The sequence below is a fragment of the Mauremys mutica genome, chromosome 4 (genome assembly GCF_020497125.1).
Source record: "Mauremys mutica isolate MM-2020 ecotype Southern chromosome 4, ASM2049712v1, whole genome shotgun sequence".
Taxonomy (NCBI): Eukaryota; Metazoa; Chordata; order Testudines; family Geoemydidae; genus Mauremys; species Mauremys mutica.
In genome coordinates this window covers 52,587,972-52,604,877 of record NC_059075.1, presented here as the reverse complement: position 1 = coordinate 52,604,877, position 16,906 = coordinate 52,587,972, and the positions used below count along the sequence as shown (strand labels likewise).

General features: G+C 43.2%; 1 protein-coding gene across 11 annotated transcripts in view; it reads right to left on the bottom strand.

The window, feature by feature from the left end:
- The window catches only part of NOVA1 (NOVA alternative splicing regulator 1), a 250,784-nt gene that overhangs the window by 42,639 nt on the left and 191,239 nt on the right, over positions 1-16,906 (bottom strand). For all 11 annotated transcript variants that reach the window (XM_045015315.1, XM_045015311.1, XM_045015316.1 and 8 more), the window contains one exon: positions 2,353-2,519. In XM_045015315.1, the coding sequence (XP_044871250.1) occupies positions 2,353-2,433 (81 nt within the window). In that variant the 5' untranslated portion in view covers positions 2,434-2,519. The remainder of the gene's footprint in view (positions 1-2,352; positions 2,520-16,906) is intronic.

Here is a 16,906-nt window from a genome sequence, read left to right as displayed (position 1 = left end):
GGGGCAGCTCCTCCCTCTTCCTCCCAGTGCTCCCACCTGCCATGATCAGCTGTTCAGCAGTTTGCAGGAGGTGCTGGGGTGGAGGGGGAGAACTGGGGGCAGGAAGAGGTGGGGGGAAGAGCCAGAACAGGGCATGGGTGGGAAGAGGCTGGGCAGGTGAGGGCCTAGGGGAAGGGGTGGAGTGGGGGCAGGGCCTGGGGCAGAGCGGGAGTCGAGTACCCCTTGGGAACTGGGGAAGTCAGTGCCTCTGCTTGAGGTCCCCTCTAACCCTATGGTTCTCTGAAAACATTTAGCTCTATATTTATACTTCTCGTTTGACCAAGATGGAGCTATTTCCTTACATTCTCATTGTCTGCAGATATGGGGACCTGGGTGACAGCCAGTTGGCTGAAGATCTATATGGATAATAAAGGAAGTGATGCTGATTGACGGGGAGAATCTTTTTAAGGAATATGCAATGTCTACAATTACTCTATGATTTGAAGGACTCTGCCCAGATATTATCAAAATGGTTCTTCCTGGACTTAGGTTGACATTTTCAAACCTGAGTGCATAAAGTCAGGCTCCTAAATCCGTATTTAGGAACCAAAACAAAAGTAGCCTTCTTTTCAAAAGATGATGAGCCCTAGTACCTCCCATTGACTTAAATTTTATTTAGGGACATAAATATGTATTTAAGAGACTGAGTTCATGCATTCAGTTTTAAACATGCTGGTAAAGACTCTGGGGCAAAGGTTTTCAAAAACAGGAGCCTAAAGTTTAGCACCCAAAATTAGGCCGCTAAACAAGATCCCTTTTTCAAATGGGTTGAATATTCAGTAGTTGCCATTGTAAGTACTGAATTAATTTTAGGGTCCTATATTTTTAACAACTTGGCCTGGATTTCCAGATAACAAGAGAAACCTGAAATACCTTTTTTTCATCTTTGGCTGGCCAAAAGACTTCATTCTTCCCTCCTTTATTCAGAATCTACAACTGCCATCAGTAATTGTATTGCCTCCTGGATAAGCTACAGCAACACTTTCTACCTGGAAATAACTGTGAAAGCTGCTTGGAAGGTTCAGCAAGTGCAGAAAGCAACCGTACATCTTCTGAACAAGGTGGACTGGCAAGAACATATCACACCAATCTTCAGACTCTACAAAAGATGTCAGTCAATTTTCAGGTGAAATTCAAGATATTCAATACTATCTACAAAACTCTAAACAGCTTAGAGTCCAACTACTCAAGGGACCTCCACTCTTAACCCACCACACCTCCTGCAATCTGCTTGAAAACTTGAGCAAACAAGCCTATATAAGTGAGGCTTGAGAGTGCTGGGGTGGAGACAGGCTACATTCAGAAAACAATATTGGGTGTGTGGTTTTTTATTCAAGTATTTTTCTAACTCTCAACTCTGTAATCGCAAGCATTAAGCCTACAGACTTTTCTTCATCCCTGCCCTGTATAAGCAGGTTCCCACTGTAATGGGGAGTGGAGGTTTTCTGGGATATTTAGGGCAGCAATATGATCATGATGTTTAGATAGATAAAAGAAACTTCCCTCTGAATGCACATTCATTTAATTTTCTCTCTCCTCTTCCAGAAGTAACAAACCAAACAAATTATAAATTTAAAGTTACTTAAGTCATTGTGTTTGAGCCTTGTTAGTGGATATGTTTTTCTCAGTTTCAAATTTTCTTGGAAAATGTGACTCAATAAAAGAAGGCTGTTGGATCATTATACCTTGTATGTGACTGCCTTACAGTTACACAAAACGTACTAATATTTGAAGATAAGCCAATACAAGCTTTATGCAAGGATGATAAAAATTGCATAGATTAAAATAGCTGAAAATACCCACAACAAAATATCTTTACATTTGCAAGCATCAGCTTTATGATGTAGGTCTTTTAAATGTACATAATATGACCCAAACAATAAATCAAAAATAATTTGTTTTGAAACACAAGAGTGAGGAAATTTGTTGGGTCCATTTTTCCTGAACTGTAATAAATCTTAATGATTTACAGAGAGGCCCATATTTTAAATCTCAAATAAAACAGAAAAATGTGTTCCCTGAAACAATAAAGAAAAGAAGCATATGAAGGATACATATCATATAATGGTGTTTGAATTTATAAGATATTATGTATAAATACTGATGAGGAAAAACTGAATATAGAACAGAACTGTAAGCAAAGGGAGATCAGAAAATTCGTAGAGAAAAATAAAACCACTGACATTCCCCTAAAACACATTTAATGCAAACTCTTTAATGTAAAACATTTAATGTTAAACATTTAAGGCTCTTTATAAAAGAAGTTAACGCTAAGCAGCTGATGTGCCTCTGTTTTCCCAACCAAAAACTCACTTGTTTGATGCGGTCTGGATTAACAGTGGTCTGGGGCTGCAGAATGCTGACTGGTTCTGTCTTGGCCACATTTTGAGGCATTTCACGAATCTTTTCAGCAATGAAGCCATGAACTGCATTCAGCGCTTCAACTGTTCCCTGGATCAAACACACTCGCTCTGTAGTACCTGTACAGAGAAGACCCTTATTTAGATAAATTCTTAGCTTAGGCACTTGCTCACTGACTCATCAACACCTCAAAAAAACCCTATTTTGAATTATTACTGAATACTGAGAACTAATTATTATGAGGTAACATTTAAAAATTCCCTTACCCGCCTGCCACAGTAAGTGTACATATGGAAAGATAATTTCAAATGGTAACATTGTAATTATTGGCCAAGATGATCTGAAAATTATTTTGGATAGCTTCTATTTATATTGCTCTTATATCTATGTAACACGCTAGCCAATATTGGCTAGGTCCTTGCCCAAATATGGCTTAGACAGAACTATAGTTACTTTTAAATTAAAAAAAAACCAACTGTGCATACAGTATTGTAAGTAAAAATTAAAGAAACAATGTCTCAGTTCAGATGGAAAAGAAGAGCAAGAATGAGACAACTGAACTGGATTCACGGCGTCTGCCATGCAGGCCTGGTGTTGTGTTATGCTAAAATATGCTATTAAAATGTAACTATTACAAGCATTAATATAACCACGTGCAAAACTAAAAATCAACATTTAAAATATTTCTGTGATCAGTAACCTGGATAGAAAATATATTGGTTTAGCCCAGCAGTTTTAAAGCTTTTCAGAGTGTGGACTGCAACTCAACATGGAGACTATTTTCAAGACCAATTCCTCTCTCATTCTTCACTATCCAGTCCACTTTCCATCCCACCCATGTCATACAATATCCCTGTAACAACTACAACAATTTCTTACTACATAAACAAAAACAACATAAGGAAAATAGTTAATGTAGTTTCAGCTGTCTTCTAATGTGATTTAGCAGCTGGAAACAATAAAAGCCAGCACCATATAATTATCCAGCTCGCTACAGACCACAGTTTGAGTTCTTCTGGCTTAGAGGGCTTATGTTGAACTTGCTACATTCGAGATCTGGACTCCAGAATGACCCTTGTGCTCTTGTTCATCAAATCAGACAGTGCTGTAAATGCCAGGAAGCATATATTCAGAAAGTCCAGTGTCCACCTGACAGTGTAAATATTTATTCTGTACATCAGAATAACCGTGTTTTTTTTTTAATTTTAATAAATCACATAGCCGATACTGTACATAAATCATGTGTGTTCTTCTTGCCTTAAGCAAAACAGCCCTTAGATCCATTACTCACCCTGAGGGTACGTCTACACTACCCGCCGGATCAGCGGGTAGCGATCTATCTGTTGGGGATCGATTTATCGCGTGTAGTGTAGACGCGATAAATTGATCCCCGATTGCTCTGCCGTTGACTGCTGAACTCCAGCTCGGCGAGAGGCAGAAGCAAAGTTGACGGGGGAGACGCGGCTGTCGATACAGCACCGTGAGGACACGAACCAAGTAATTTTAATTCTATCTAAGATACGTCGACTTCGGCTATGCTATTCTCATAGCTGAAGTTGCATATCTTAGATCGATCCCCCTCCGCCTCTCCCCCAGTGTAGACCAGGCCTGAGTTGTCTTCCAGAGACTGCGAAAGAGGCATCGGGCTTCTGTGCTATAGCTTCTGTCACTTCCAACCTCACCTGTCTCTCCCTCCTTATTCTTTCTCCTCCCATGAACAGCACTTTGTCCATGTCTTCTTTCCAACCTCCTGCTATGTTGCTCTTATCCTCATATTCAATTCCTGGCTCTCCCTCTTCCTTGCATCACAATCATCCACATTCATCTTTGTTGACTTCAAATTCCATGTGGATGACCTGCCTGACCAGCTTTAAGTCAGAACAGGACTAGAAAGTTAGAAAAGTCCCATTAAGAGGAAAATTGTATTACAACATTAGCTGTGGTGGGAATAAAAACAAGAGGACACTACAGCTTAGAGCAGGGGTTGGCAACCTTTCAGAAGTGGTGTGCCGAGTCTTCATTTATTCACTCTAATTTAAGGTTTCGCGTGCCAGTCATACATTTTAACGTTTTTAGAAGGCCTCTTTCTATAAGTCTATAATATATAATTAAACTATTGTTGTATGTAAAGGAAATAAGGTTTTTAAAATGTTTAAGAAGCTTCATTTAAAATTAAATTAAAATGCAGAGCCTCCTAGATGGTGGCCAGGACCCAGGCAGTGTGAGTGCCACTGAAAATCAGCTCGCGTGACGCCTTCGGCACCCGTGCCATAGGTTGCCTACCCCTGGCTTAGAAGAATCCCAAATACAGATCCCTGCTCACAGTGTCAGGATACATTTTACTTTCAGATTACAGAGAACAAAAATAATGTGGACTAAAATGGTGCATCACAGTGATTGACACAGTGTCTGAGGGTATGTCTACACTACGGGATTATTCCGAATTTACATAAACCGGTTTAACAAAACAGATTGTATAAAATCGAGTGTGCGCGGCCACAATAAACACATTAAATCGGTGGTGTGCGTCCACGGTCCGAGGCTAGCATCGATTTCTGGAGCATTGCACTATGGGTAGCTATTCCGTAGCTATCCCATAGTTCCCGCAGCCTACCCCGCCCCTTGGAATTTCCGGGTTGAGATCCCAGTGCCTGATGCGGCAAAATCATTGTCGCGGGTGGTTCTGGGTAAATGTCGTCAGTCACTCCTTCCGCTGGGAAAGCAACGGCAGACAAGCATTTCGTGCCTTTTTTCCCTGGATTGCCCTGGCAGATGCCATAGCATGGCAATCATGGAGCCTGTTTAGCCTTTTGTGACTGTCACCGTATGTCTACTAGATGCCGCTCACAGAGGCGATTCAGCAGCGCTACACAGCAGCATGCTTTTGCTTTTGCATGATAGCAGAGATGGTTACCAGCCATATTGTACCATCTACCATGCCATAAATTGGTAATAAGATGATCGTGGCTACTAGTCCTTTTGCACTGCTCCATCTGTTGCTGTCATAAGTGCCCCTGGCTGCTCTTAGCCAGGGGCGCAAGAGCCAAAATTGGGAATGACTCCCTGAGTCAATCCCTCCTTTTTGGTATCTAAAAATAGAATCAGTCCTGCCTAGAATATGGGCAAGTGTACTAGAGAACCACTGTATCATAGAACCAGAGAGCACAGCTGCTCTGTGTCAGATCCTGCAGAAATTATGAGCTGTATGCTATTCACAGGGGGTGCTCCTGCAACAACCCCACCTGTTGATTCCGTTCTTCCCTCAGCCTTCCTGGGCTACCGTAGCATTGTCCCCCCACTTGTGTGATGAAGTAATAAAGAATGCAGGAATAAGACACAGTGACTTGTTAGTGAGATATGAGTGGAAGGCAGCCTCCAGCTGCTATAATAGTCCAGACAGGACAGTAAGGAGTGTGTAGGAGAGGAGCCCAGCATCCCTCTGCTAGTCCAGGGGCAATTGAATCTTTTCTTTACACATGAAGGGTGGGGGCTGATGGAGTTCAGCCCCCTGTTGCTATGATGACGATGGTTATCAGCCATACTGTACCATCTACCAGGAAAAATTAGGGCCAGGCGCCCTTGATTGACCTTACTGATGCTAGTCAGCATGGTTACCAGTCCTTTTGCACTGCCCCATGTGCCAATAGGCTGATGATGAGGACGGATACCAGCCATATTGCACCATCAGCCATCCATAGCGTGGGGGGAGCAAGGATGTTGGTGTTGAGTGCTGCACCATCGCATCTATCTGCAGCATTCAGTAAAGATAGGATGACATGTAAAAGAGTCAAGAGAGGATTGTTTTCCCTTTCACTTCTGGGGGTGGGTGGGGGGGTGCGTAAATTGCCTAGCTATGCCCTGACCCACCGCGGACACTGTTTTTGACCCTAGAAGCATTTGGAGCTCAGCCAAGAATGCAAATGCTTTTCAAAGACTGCAGGAACTGTGGGATAGCTTGAGTCCTCCAGTCCATGAGCGTCCATTTGATTCTTTGGCTTTCCGTTACGCTTGTCACGCAGCAGTGCGCTGAGTCCCTGCTATGGCATCTGTCTGGAGATTTTTTAAAAATGATTTTGAATTTCGTCTTCTGTAACGGAGCGCTGATAGAACAGATTTGCCTGCCCTTACAGCGATCACGTCCGCATCGTCCATGCGGGAGCTCTTTCTTTATTTTGATTTTTAACTGCATCACCACACGTGCTGATCGGAGCTCCACGCTGGGCAAACAGGAAATATTCAAAAGTTCGCGGGGCTTTTCCTGTCTACCTGGCCACTGCATCCGAGTTCAGATTGCTGTCCAGAGCGGTCAGTGTTGCACTGTGGGATACCGCCCGGAGGCCAATACCGTCGATCTGCGGCCACACTAACCCTAATCCGATATGGTAATACCGATATTAGCGCTACTCCTCTCGTTAGGGAGGAGTACAGAAACCGGTTTAAAGAGCCCTTTATACCGATATAAAGGGCCTCTTAGTGTGGACGGGTGTGGCGTTAAATTGGTTTTACGCTCCTAAAACCGGTTTAAACGCCTAGTGTAGACCAGGCTTGAAACACTCAGAGTTTGCAAAGCAAACAAGCAATGTGCGTTGCTGGGGGCGGGGGGAGGGGGAGGGGTAAGGAAGACAACGTACTTACCTGCTTCATGTACCAGCTGGCCTTGCAAGTTGAAATCGGGGAAGGGGACTTGGCAAGGACGCAAAATATGCAAGTACAACATAACAAGGAAAGCTCATAGTCACCACCCTGCACTTTAAGTGGGGTGAGGGGGATGGGGGTGTGGTGGGGTTCTGGCTGGCCGGGAGATCAGGCCAAGGCTTTCTGGCTGGTGGGATGAAGGGAAAAATATAGCTGCTGGAAAAGCAGTCAGCGTGGTGGATGACTCACCACCTAGGAATGAGGAGTTATAAACGTCAACATGGGTTTGGACCCTCCTCTCATTTCACTTGGAGCAAGCCTGGGGTCTCCTGGGAGGAGGAGGGAGCAAGGCAAGGGGCAATGGGGGTGGGGGAGGGAGGGATAGGGACAGAGCAAGGGAAAAAAATACTGTTTCATGCCTATACCTTTGCTGGAAAGGGGACAGGCACAGGCAGGGACGCCCCAAGGGAGCCCAGGGACTGGAAGGGAACCCAAGACATAGTCTTGCAGCAGGGGCAGGGGGGCTCACAAGTACCTGGACTACTACTGCCCAGGGTGGTGTGTTTAATAACCCAAGGCAGGTATCAGCAACCTTTGGCATGTGGACGGACCGGGCTGGTTTGTTTATCTGTCGCACCTGCAGGTTTGGACGATCGCGGCTCCCACTAGCTGTGGTTCGCTGCTCCAGGCCAATGGGGGCTGCGGGAAAAGGCATGGGCCGAGGGATGTGCTGGCCGCTGTTTCCCGCCATCCCCATTGGCCTGGAGCAGCAAACTGTGGCCAGTGGGAGCCACGATCGGCCGAACCTGTGGACACAGTTACCATGGTGCTTACCCTGGTGGGCAACGTGCCACGTGCCAAAGGTTGCCAATCTCTGACCCAAGGCATAACCCAGGGAAGCCTCATAGACTAAGGGAGGCAAATGATTATAGGGAAGTGTCCACGTATTCAGGTGAGCAGGCTGTGTGCATTAATGGGGCAGTCAGCTAAGATGTGCAGCAAATGGTCAGTGACGTCATTTCTGAGGTTTTCTCACAGCATTACAATGCTTCAAAGGGCACAAGATCACCTAAAAACAGGATGTTTTCTTCCACCTAACACAAGGGATGGTGGTAATGCTGATCCCGAGGGTGAGTGTAATCTAAACCACACAGAGGTTGCGGAAATGGGTGGCAGAGGTGGTATCCGGCCTTCCAGCCTGGCAAAGGGTGGCAGTTGCAGGGGACCGTGCTCAACGGGTCACTCAGCAAGTGCACCTAAGGGGAACAAGAGTCAGCCAATTGGGGTATTAAATACTCTAGGCCCAGGAGTGGAAGGTCGAGAAGCCTGGGCAAACCCACCTAAGGGTGGCACCTTCAGTGGGGGGCAATGGCGGTATTACACAGCTGCTGCAAGCTAATTTGCATTTACAACAGCAGCTAGATGTGAGGGCTTTGCACAGGGTGACAGGGTAGGCTCAGCATGGGCTTAAGTTTCAGCAGCAGGACAGGGAAAGGCACATGGCAAATCATCAGACATCAGGGCATGTAACCACAGGGGACAGAGTAGACACTCCCGCGGGGCCTATGAGGAGCAGGGCTCTGCAGAACTCCCTACATGCATCCTCAGTATGGTTATGCCGGGGTAGATTACCCAATGGGAGTTCACCTACTCAGTGCAACTAAATATATAATTCACTCACAGGCAAATTTGTGCATGTAATATCCCTATAGAACAGGAAGGTGTTCACAGACAGTAAAAATGGACAAGCCAAGCAAAACAGCGGACTGCCCAAGAGGCCAATGGTGCTCAGAATTTGAAAAAATTTGGGAGTCTGCCCTCGTCATCTAGGCGGGTCTTATGGTACAGGCCTACTCAGACAGCAGCTTGGCCTTTGTTAATTAAACAAATATAATTAGGCGGGCACCCAATATGTTTGGGGGCTTGTCATAGCCAGCTTAAATTAAGGTGGCATCACACACTGTGGTTCAAAGGCATAACCCCCAGGCCGCCATGGGTTTGTTCATACCACAACAAGCTCGAAAGGGGTCCCAGACCCATAATAGTATTTGCTGGGCATTTAATAATGATGGTCGTTTCCGCAACCCCTGTAAATACAGGCATGTTTGCAAGACGCCTGCCGCCGGCAATTTTATTTCCACAAGGCTATGCCCATGGGCTGTTCAGTATCCTGTGTAACCTTTCATAAATTCAGTACAATGTTGCACTGGGCAACGGTGCGGCCCGGGGAACTAAACCAAATAGTGCATTATTTGCATAATTTTGTTCACAGGGTGAGCTGGGTCAAATGACTGTTTTCACCTGTTGGGCACATTTCAGCTGGGTTAAACAAAGAAATAGCTGGGTTAAACAAACAAAAACCTTTACACTACATTAACCTACCTGGGCTTGGAGCTGAACTTTGCTTGCAGGGTTGTTGCGACGGGGCAAAAACAGACCACACAATTACGTACGAGTCACTACACAGATGTAGTAAGACTTGTAGGTGTGGAAAAGTTTTCTAATTCAATTTAATGGGGTATCATTGTGCAGGTACAAATGGTTATTAATTTGGGGGCAATATACGGATGTGCCTCTGGCAAAGGGTGGCAGTTGCAGGGGACCATGCTCAACTGGTCACTCAGCAAGTGCACCTAAGCAAGTGCCTCTGGCACAATAACATGGCAGTGGTACAGGTTATCAATCCCCAAACTTCCAAATCGCATGAGGCTGGTGGATGGTAAGGTCCAAGCCATGGGTCGGCTGGGGGACCTGGATTAAACAAAGGGGGGCTGGTGAAAGCCCTGGAGAACTGATTTAAATAAGCATGGATTTGCCTGCACTGTATACTTTATCTGCCGGGTAGTCCCAGACATCTATATAATAAAGCTGTGGCCTGATTAAAATCCATAACAAGTCTCCTGTCCTTCTTGTGGTATACCCAGACAACAAAAATAATGTGGACTAAAATGGTGCATCACAGTGACTGACATCTCACTTAGAAAAATATATTTCTACATCACTGTCTCATAAGAACAGATCCTACATAAGAACACAAGACGGCCATATGGGGTCAGACCAAAGGTCCATCCAGGGCCGGCTCCAGGCACCAGCTCAGGAAGCAGGTGCTTGGGGCGGCCAAGGGGAAGGGGCGGCACGTCGGGCTCTTCGACAGCGGGTCCCTCTCGGAGGGAAGGATCTGCTGCCGAAGTGCCGCCGAAAAAGAAAGCAGTGCAGTGGAGCTACTGCCGACTTGCCGCCGATCGCGATTGCCACTTGGGGAGGCAAAAACCCTGGAGCCGGCCCTGGGTCCATCTAGCCCAGTATCCTGTCTTCCGAGAGTGGCCAATGCCAGGTGCCCCAGAGGGAATGAACAGAACAGGTAATCATCAAGTGGATCCATCCCCTGTTGCTCATTCCCAGCTTCTGGCAAACAAAGACTAGGGACACCATCCCTGCCCATCCTGGCTATTAGCCATTGATGGGTCTATCCTCCATGAACTTATCTAGTTTTTTGGAACCCTATTACAGTCTCAGCCTTCACAACATCCCCTGGCAAAGAATTCCATAGGTTGATTGTGCGATGTGTTAAGAAATACTTCCTTTTGTTTGCTTTAAATCTGCTGCCCACTAATTTTCATTAGTTCTTCTGTTATAGGAAGGAGTAAATAACATTTCCTAGCTAAGGAGTCACAAAGTTCAGAGCCTGAAAACGCTTTGTTGAAAAAGCTGGCCACTTCACCCCAAATAAATGTGAAATGAAATTGAGTGATATAGCAAGTGAGCACTAACATGTTTACAGTGAATTCTGAAATACTCTGAAATCACTGTGGGCTATATCATCATTGTATGTCCTGAGCAATGGGCAATGTGTAGTTGTGCTGAGCACTGGGGAGAAGTAATTTGCTACTGGTCTATACCAGTAGCAGTTTACTTCCCCTCCAAGTCTTGATTCTGCTCATTCCCTTCTCCTATCAATCTATCTGCTTTGAAAGGAGGAGAGGTGTGATGGCTGTTCTCCACGCTGTATAGTAACATGGGAAGCCTGTAAAGACATGAAGGGGGCAACTTACACTCCCTTTCTCCCCTGCATAGGCACGTAGGACATGCAACAATATTGCCCTTTATTAGAAAATTCTTTTCATTTGATTTCTTATGATGATCTCTAAAGATGAAATGCAAAGCTTTAAAGATTTACAAGTACATGCTTTAAGAGCCCTGCTCAGTAACAGAATTCACGTGCAAACTTAAAAATTACAAATATTTTTTAGAAACAATTCAGCCAACACCTTAGTTCAGAATCCTGTGTTTGGCCTACAACAATGAAAGACATCAAAACAACCAACCCATATCCCCTCTACTGAAATATTTTCTTAACAAAATAAAATAAAAGACTAAAACATGTAAAATCAGTGTTTTTGAAAGATGCCAGGTTCGCAACCTATGAGACTGAAAAGTATTTGCCATTTTATAATTAAACATCAAGCTTTATGACTGTTACAATGGAGTGCATATTTTTCAGGAATTACGTACACAGATGTGCCCCAGTATTATTTTGCTGTCTTTTCAATAAAGCACCTTTAAAATAATTTAAAAAACCCAAACAAACAAAAACAAAAAACACAAACATCTAAACCCAGGCACAATCTACAAACATGGAATTTTTCCAAAAGCATTTAAAGCAGAAACCAATGCAATTTCAAAGTTATCAGGGTGGAAGCCTGACAACTGAAATGCAAATTAATTTGGTCAGTATATGTAGTTTTCTTATGCTTTTCTTTTTTTCTAGTTAGCTTTCCCTCCCCACTCCTCTGCTTGTGCACAGCTCCTGTGGTTCCTCTGTAAAGCGATCCAGCTCTAAACAAGTGCTCTGGGGAGTCTTTACACTGCAGTATTAATTGTCTACTAAATGATGAGAAGTGATGTGGATTGATCAATGTAGCTGATGCAAGTGTTCTTCTCTAGGTCAGCAGACAACACATTTATACAAAACACAGATCAGCTTACATTCAAGCTACTGGAGCCTGCTATGGAGAGCACTTACAGGGATGACTACTGTCAAAACAGTGAAAAGGGAAGCGGTCAAAGCTAAACATAAATTTCATTAGACTTAGCACTGAATGTCTAAAGAGGATTCTGCAATCTGTGTTGTTTTAGAAACTGCAGTTTAATACAATACATATCACGTTATACACCAGACCAGCTTTACTACATTTCAGTATGTATAAACCAATATATAGTAAATGGAAATCACTGTACCATGAAGAAATACAATTGTGTAAAAATAAATTTCACACAGTATGATACAGTTTTGAGATAGTTCACAATAGTGGTACATTTTCTTTGAGGATTAAATTCTGGGACTTCCACTGAAACTACTACAAAAAAAGAAAAAGGAGGGCGTGTAGGAAATTTCCTGTTGGAAATTGCTTTTAATCCTTAGAAGAAATGTTGTTATATTCTTCCATACAACTATAATGGCTTTTCACTCAGATAACACAGTACAATAATTTATAGGAGAGAGTCACAAAAGGAGAAAACTGTCAACTATATGACCAACCTGTGTAACAAAAACGATCCTATTATGAATCACCAAAGTTGGTGAGATTTTTGTCATATTAAAAGCTTTTAGGTTCCATTAGTGTCTAAAGTAAACTGCCAGATTATTTATCATTTCTAGTTGCAGCAACCACTCCCTTTTTGCAAATTGCTGTTAAAAGCTCAAAGTCATTTATACACACAATATCGGATATACTCATTTTCCATAGTCTGAAGATACATCTTTGTAGCACAACTCTAATTTTAAAACTTCTGCTTAAAAGAAAGTGATAAAATTCCTGAATACGCACAGCATACTCACATATTTACACACACACATGAATATTCATTAATATATAATGATTTACAAATTTGTGTCAATTATTTATGCCAATTATCATACTTAAACTACTGTACATTTTCTTTTGCCATATATGCAGGATGACATCAGTTTTGTCATTTAAAAAAAATGGAAGAATGAATGAATGAATGAAGGGGTCACATGTTAGATTCTTTTTGAAGTGGTAGTTACTAAAATATGTCCTTCACTGATGTACGTGATCAATATTCCCCTTCAAAAAAATGAAAAAAATACAGAGAACAAATCTGAAAATTAGCAGTTTACATATGCTGCTGCAGAAGTGAAAAAGTGTTGCTGCAAGCAAAGACCAGCTCACTCTTCTATTTTTTCTGAGGAAATAAAAAAGGACTCAACATTCATAGGAAATCTCTCCCCCACCCATGAGCAAGTTTTGATTCATTTGTTTTTGTGCACCAGCATCCAAATTTGTGAATACGCAGTGTCTATATTTTTGATGTGGAATGTAAAGTACAAAAGATAAAATATGACGTACACAGAAAGTACTGTTATAATGCTTACAAAATAAAATTTTAAAAGAATATAAAAAATTAAGGAATACATTTTGCTCTTGTCTCAGTTGTGCCAGCAAAATTATACGTTCTTTTGGTTTGAGTATGAAACAATCAATTTACATATGAAATTAAAATTTTATATTACTGAAGAAAAAGGTATTACATATTAGCTGGTTTTTAAATTAAAATAATTCTGGTTTGAACTCTAATAGACCAAGAGGAAGAAACAATCCAAAGTAAAGAACTTGAAATTACTTTTTTTTATTTTTATATTTATTTATTTATTTATTTTTAATAAAATGCAATTTTTATTCCTGGGGAATTATTTCTAGGTTGAAAAATTGTATGAAAGCCTTCAATCTGAAGAGAATTTTAAAGTCAAGTTATAACCCTTAAAAAAAGACAGTTTTTAATAGAGATTATTTTTTAACTCATTTCACTGCTATAGTTAATTCCACTGGAACCAGGGCCGGCTCCAGACCCCAGCGCGCCAAGCGCGCGCTTGGGGCGGCATCCCGCGGGAGGGCGGCAGGTGGCTCCGGTGGACCTCCCGCAGGCATGCCTGTGGAAGGTCCGCTGGTCCCGCGGCTCCGGTGGACCTCCCGCAGATGTGCCTGCGGAGGGTCCGCTGGTCCCACAGGCCCGGTGGAGCATCTGCAGGCATGCCTGCGGGAGGTCCACCGGAGCCACGGGACCAGCGGACCCTCCGCAGGCACATCTGCAGGAGGTCCACCAGAGCCGCGGGACCGGCAACCACCAGAGTGCCCTCTGCGGCGTGCCGCCCTGCTTGGGGCAGCGCAAATCCTATAGCCGCCCCTGACTGGAACTAGTGTGACAGGGCAAAATTTCCAGAGTGCCAAAGTGACTTAGGTTTGACTTTCAATAGGACTTATTGCCGGTAAATGATTTAGGTTCTTTTGAAAAAAGTCACTCAAACTTTTAAATATTGGCTCTCATCAAGTATGTGCATAATTTTAAGCACATGAGTAGTTCCACTGTAGTCAGAACACTGACACACTTTAAAGTATTCATGTGCTTAAATACCTTCCTGAATCATGGCCTAGAGGCTTTGGGAAGTGCAATGTACATTTATCAAAGAACTTCCAGGCATTCATAGGATCCTACACGTTTTTCATTGTGCTATTATATTCATTTTAAAGGGCATTTGAAAATCAGAAAAGCATAATACATCACCATATGAGGTGATCCCAATACATCTACACCTCCTTGCATTTTGCCAGTGTATCCTGTCAATTTCTTTGATGACACAGAAAAGGAAAAATCCCACAGGAGTTAAAATTTGAACAAAATTAAAGCTAATCTGAAATCTTCTCATTGGCTGATTTATTTTTAGCTTCTTACCTGGCAAATCATAGCTACAGCAGTTGCAAAAGCCCCATAGGATTTTTTCTTTTAACTCATGATCTGAATATCTATGGATTGTGAATCTGATGTAGCTGGATTAAAACTTCTGAATTGCCTCAGCCATAAACATCCTTACACAAGTTGCGGACAAAATAGGAACTCCGGTTCACAGAACTATGCCAAAGTGAAAAGTCTCTGCCATATAATTACTTGTGGCTGTAGGTATAGTTATTTAAGTAAGTACATCATGTGCATACCCTTAAAATATAGTGGTGTTACTAACAATTTTCAGCTGGCAAGAATGTATTTCAATTTGTTTGAAACAAGCAGACATTGCTACACAGAGTTCTTATTGGCATATTTTTAGAGGACTTTTTTCCACCTCATGTCCCAAAGGTATCCCTCTAAACTCCCCGGCCCCACATTGCCATTATTTTCCTTTGCTAAAGTTACTTTGGAGCTCATCAATGCCATTCTAAGATCAGTCAGAGGGACACTTCAGACTGACAGGAGGGATTCTCTTCTTCCAGAGTTGAGCATGTTGCCTCCACAGGCCTCCCAGTCTGGAAACCAGGACTGGGAATCACACTATACATCTATACTATACATCATTTAAAGAAATAAAAGACGCTGAGTGTAGCTATTGTGACATTCTGTACCTCCGGGGAACACCCAGCACCCCCACGTTCATCCTTATGATTGTGTGGTATCTAATGCAAAGTTTGTCATGTTGGGTGTCTTTGGAAGGCTCGTGATGCACTGAGGATTGTTATTATTGTAATGTTATAGTAATCATTGTTATAGTAATGTTATAGGTTGTAATTTCATCTATATAGTTATGAGGCTGAGAATGTGTCCTCGTGGCTTAAAGCAAGCCCAGACAAAAACTCTCCAGAAGTAGAGGGGCATTTTACACCTCGTCAGGGTATATATGGGACAAACCCAGCCCCGCCTCACAGGAACAAAGGGCACTGGCCTTGGCAACAACAAAGGATCTGTTGGACTCTTGAGTGAGTCACCTCCCTTCCTTTGGTCAGTTTGAGACTGCGATGAGGTAATGCTCACCTGACTCTGAGAGAGGCGGGGGGCAAAGCCAAGAGGGAAGAAAGGACATGATAAAAGGGAGAGATGTTTGCCATGCTCTTTCGCTCTCTTCCACTTCCATCTACAGACATCACCACCAAGCGACTGAAGCGCTGATCAAAGGGGAGAGCCTGGCTGAAAGGCAACCAGCCAGCCTGGTGGTGAGATGCATCTAAGTTTGTAAGGGCATTGAAAGTATTAAGATGAGCTTAGAATGCATTTTGCTTTTATTTCAGTTGACCAAATCTGACTTCTTGTGCTTTGACTTATAACCACTTATACTCTATTTTGTATTTAATACATCTGTTTGTTTATTCTACCTGAAGCAGTGCATTTGGTTTGAAGCATGTCAGAGACGCCCCTGGGGATAACAAGCCTGGTACATATCAATTTCTTTGTTAAATTGACAAACTCATATAAGCTTGCAGCATCCAGTAGGCATAACTGGACACTGCAAGACGGAGGTTCCTAGGGTTGTGTCTGGGACTGGAGATATTGGCTAGTGTTGTTCGGTTGCATAATCCCAGGAGCAGCTTACATGCCAGAGGCTGTGCATGAACAGCTCAGGAGTGGGGATTCTCACAGCAGAGCAGGGTAAGGCTGGCTCCCAGAGTCAAGGATTGGAGTGACCTAGCAGATCACTAGTCCAGCCAACACCAGAGGGGAACATCACACTATTCATGCACAAATAATCAGAAAACTTCAGCTTCCCTGACAAAGCTATTACAGTATGAGTCAAAAGGTGGAAAAATCTACCAGTTGGGATATTATTTCTATATTAGAAATGGTTGATGCTCATATTAGGGATGCCCCCATCCTCCAAATGCAGTTATGCAGCTGTGTCCACACTCGCCAGGTTTAGCTCCTCAAGGCAGTGAAAGGCTCAGGCAGGAGGGAGGTAGTGGGAAACGGTTACAGCAGCTCCTCACTACCAAAGCCTTTCACTATGGCAAGGGATGGCTCTAGCAGATGGTGAGCTGCGAGAACCTCCCACCCACAAGCTCTTCCCCACTGCTGAGGTCTTTCACTGTGG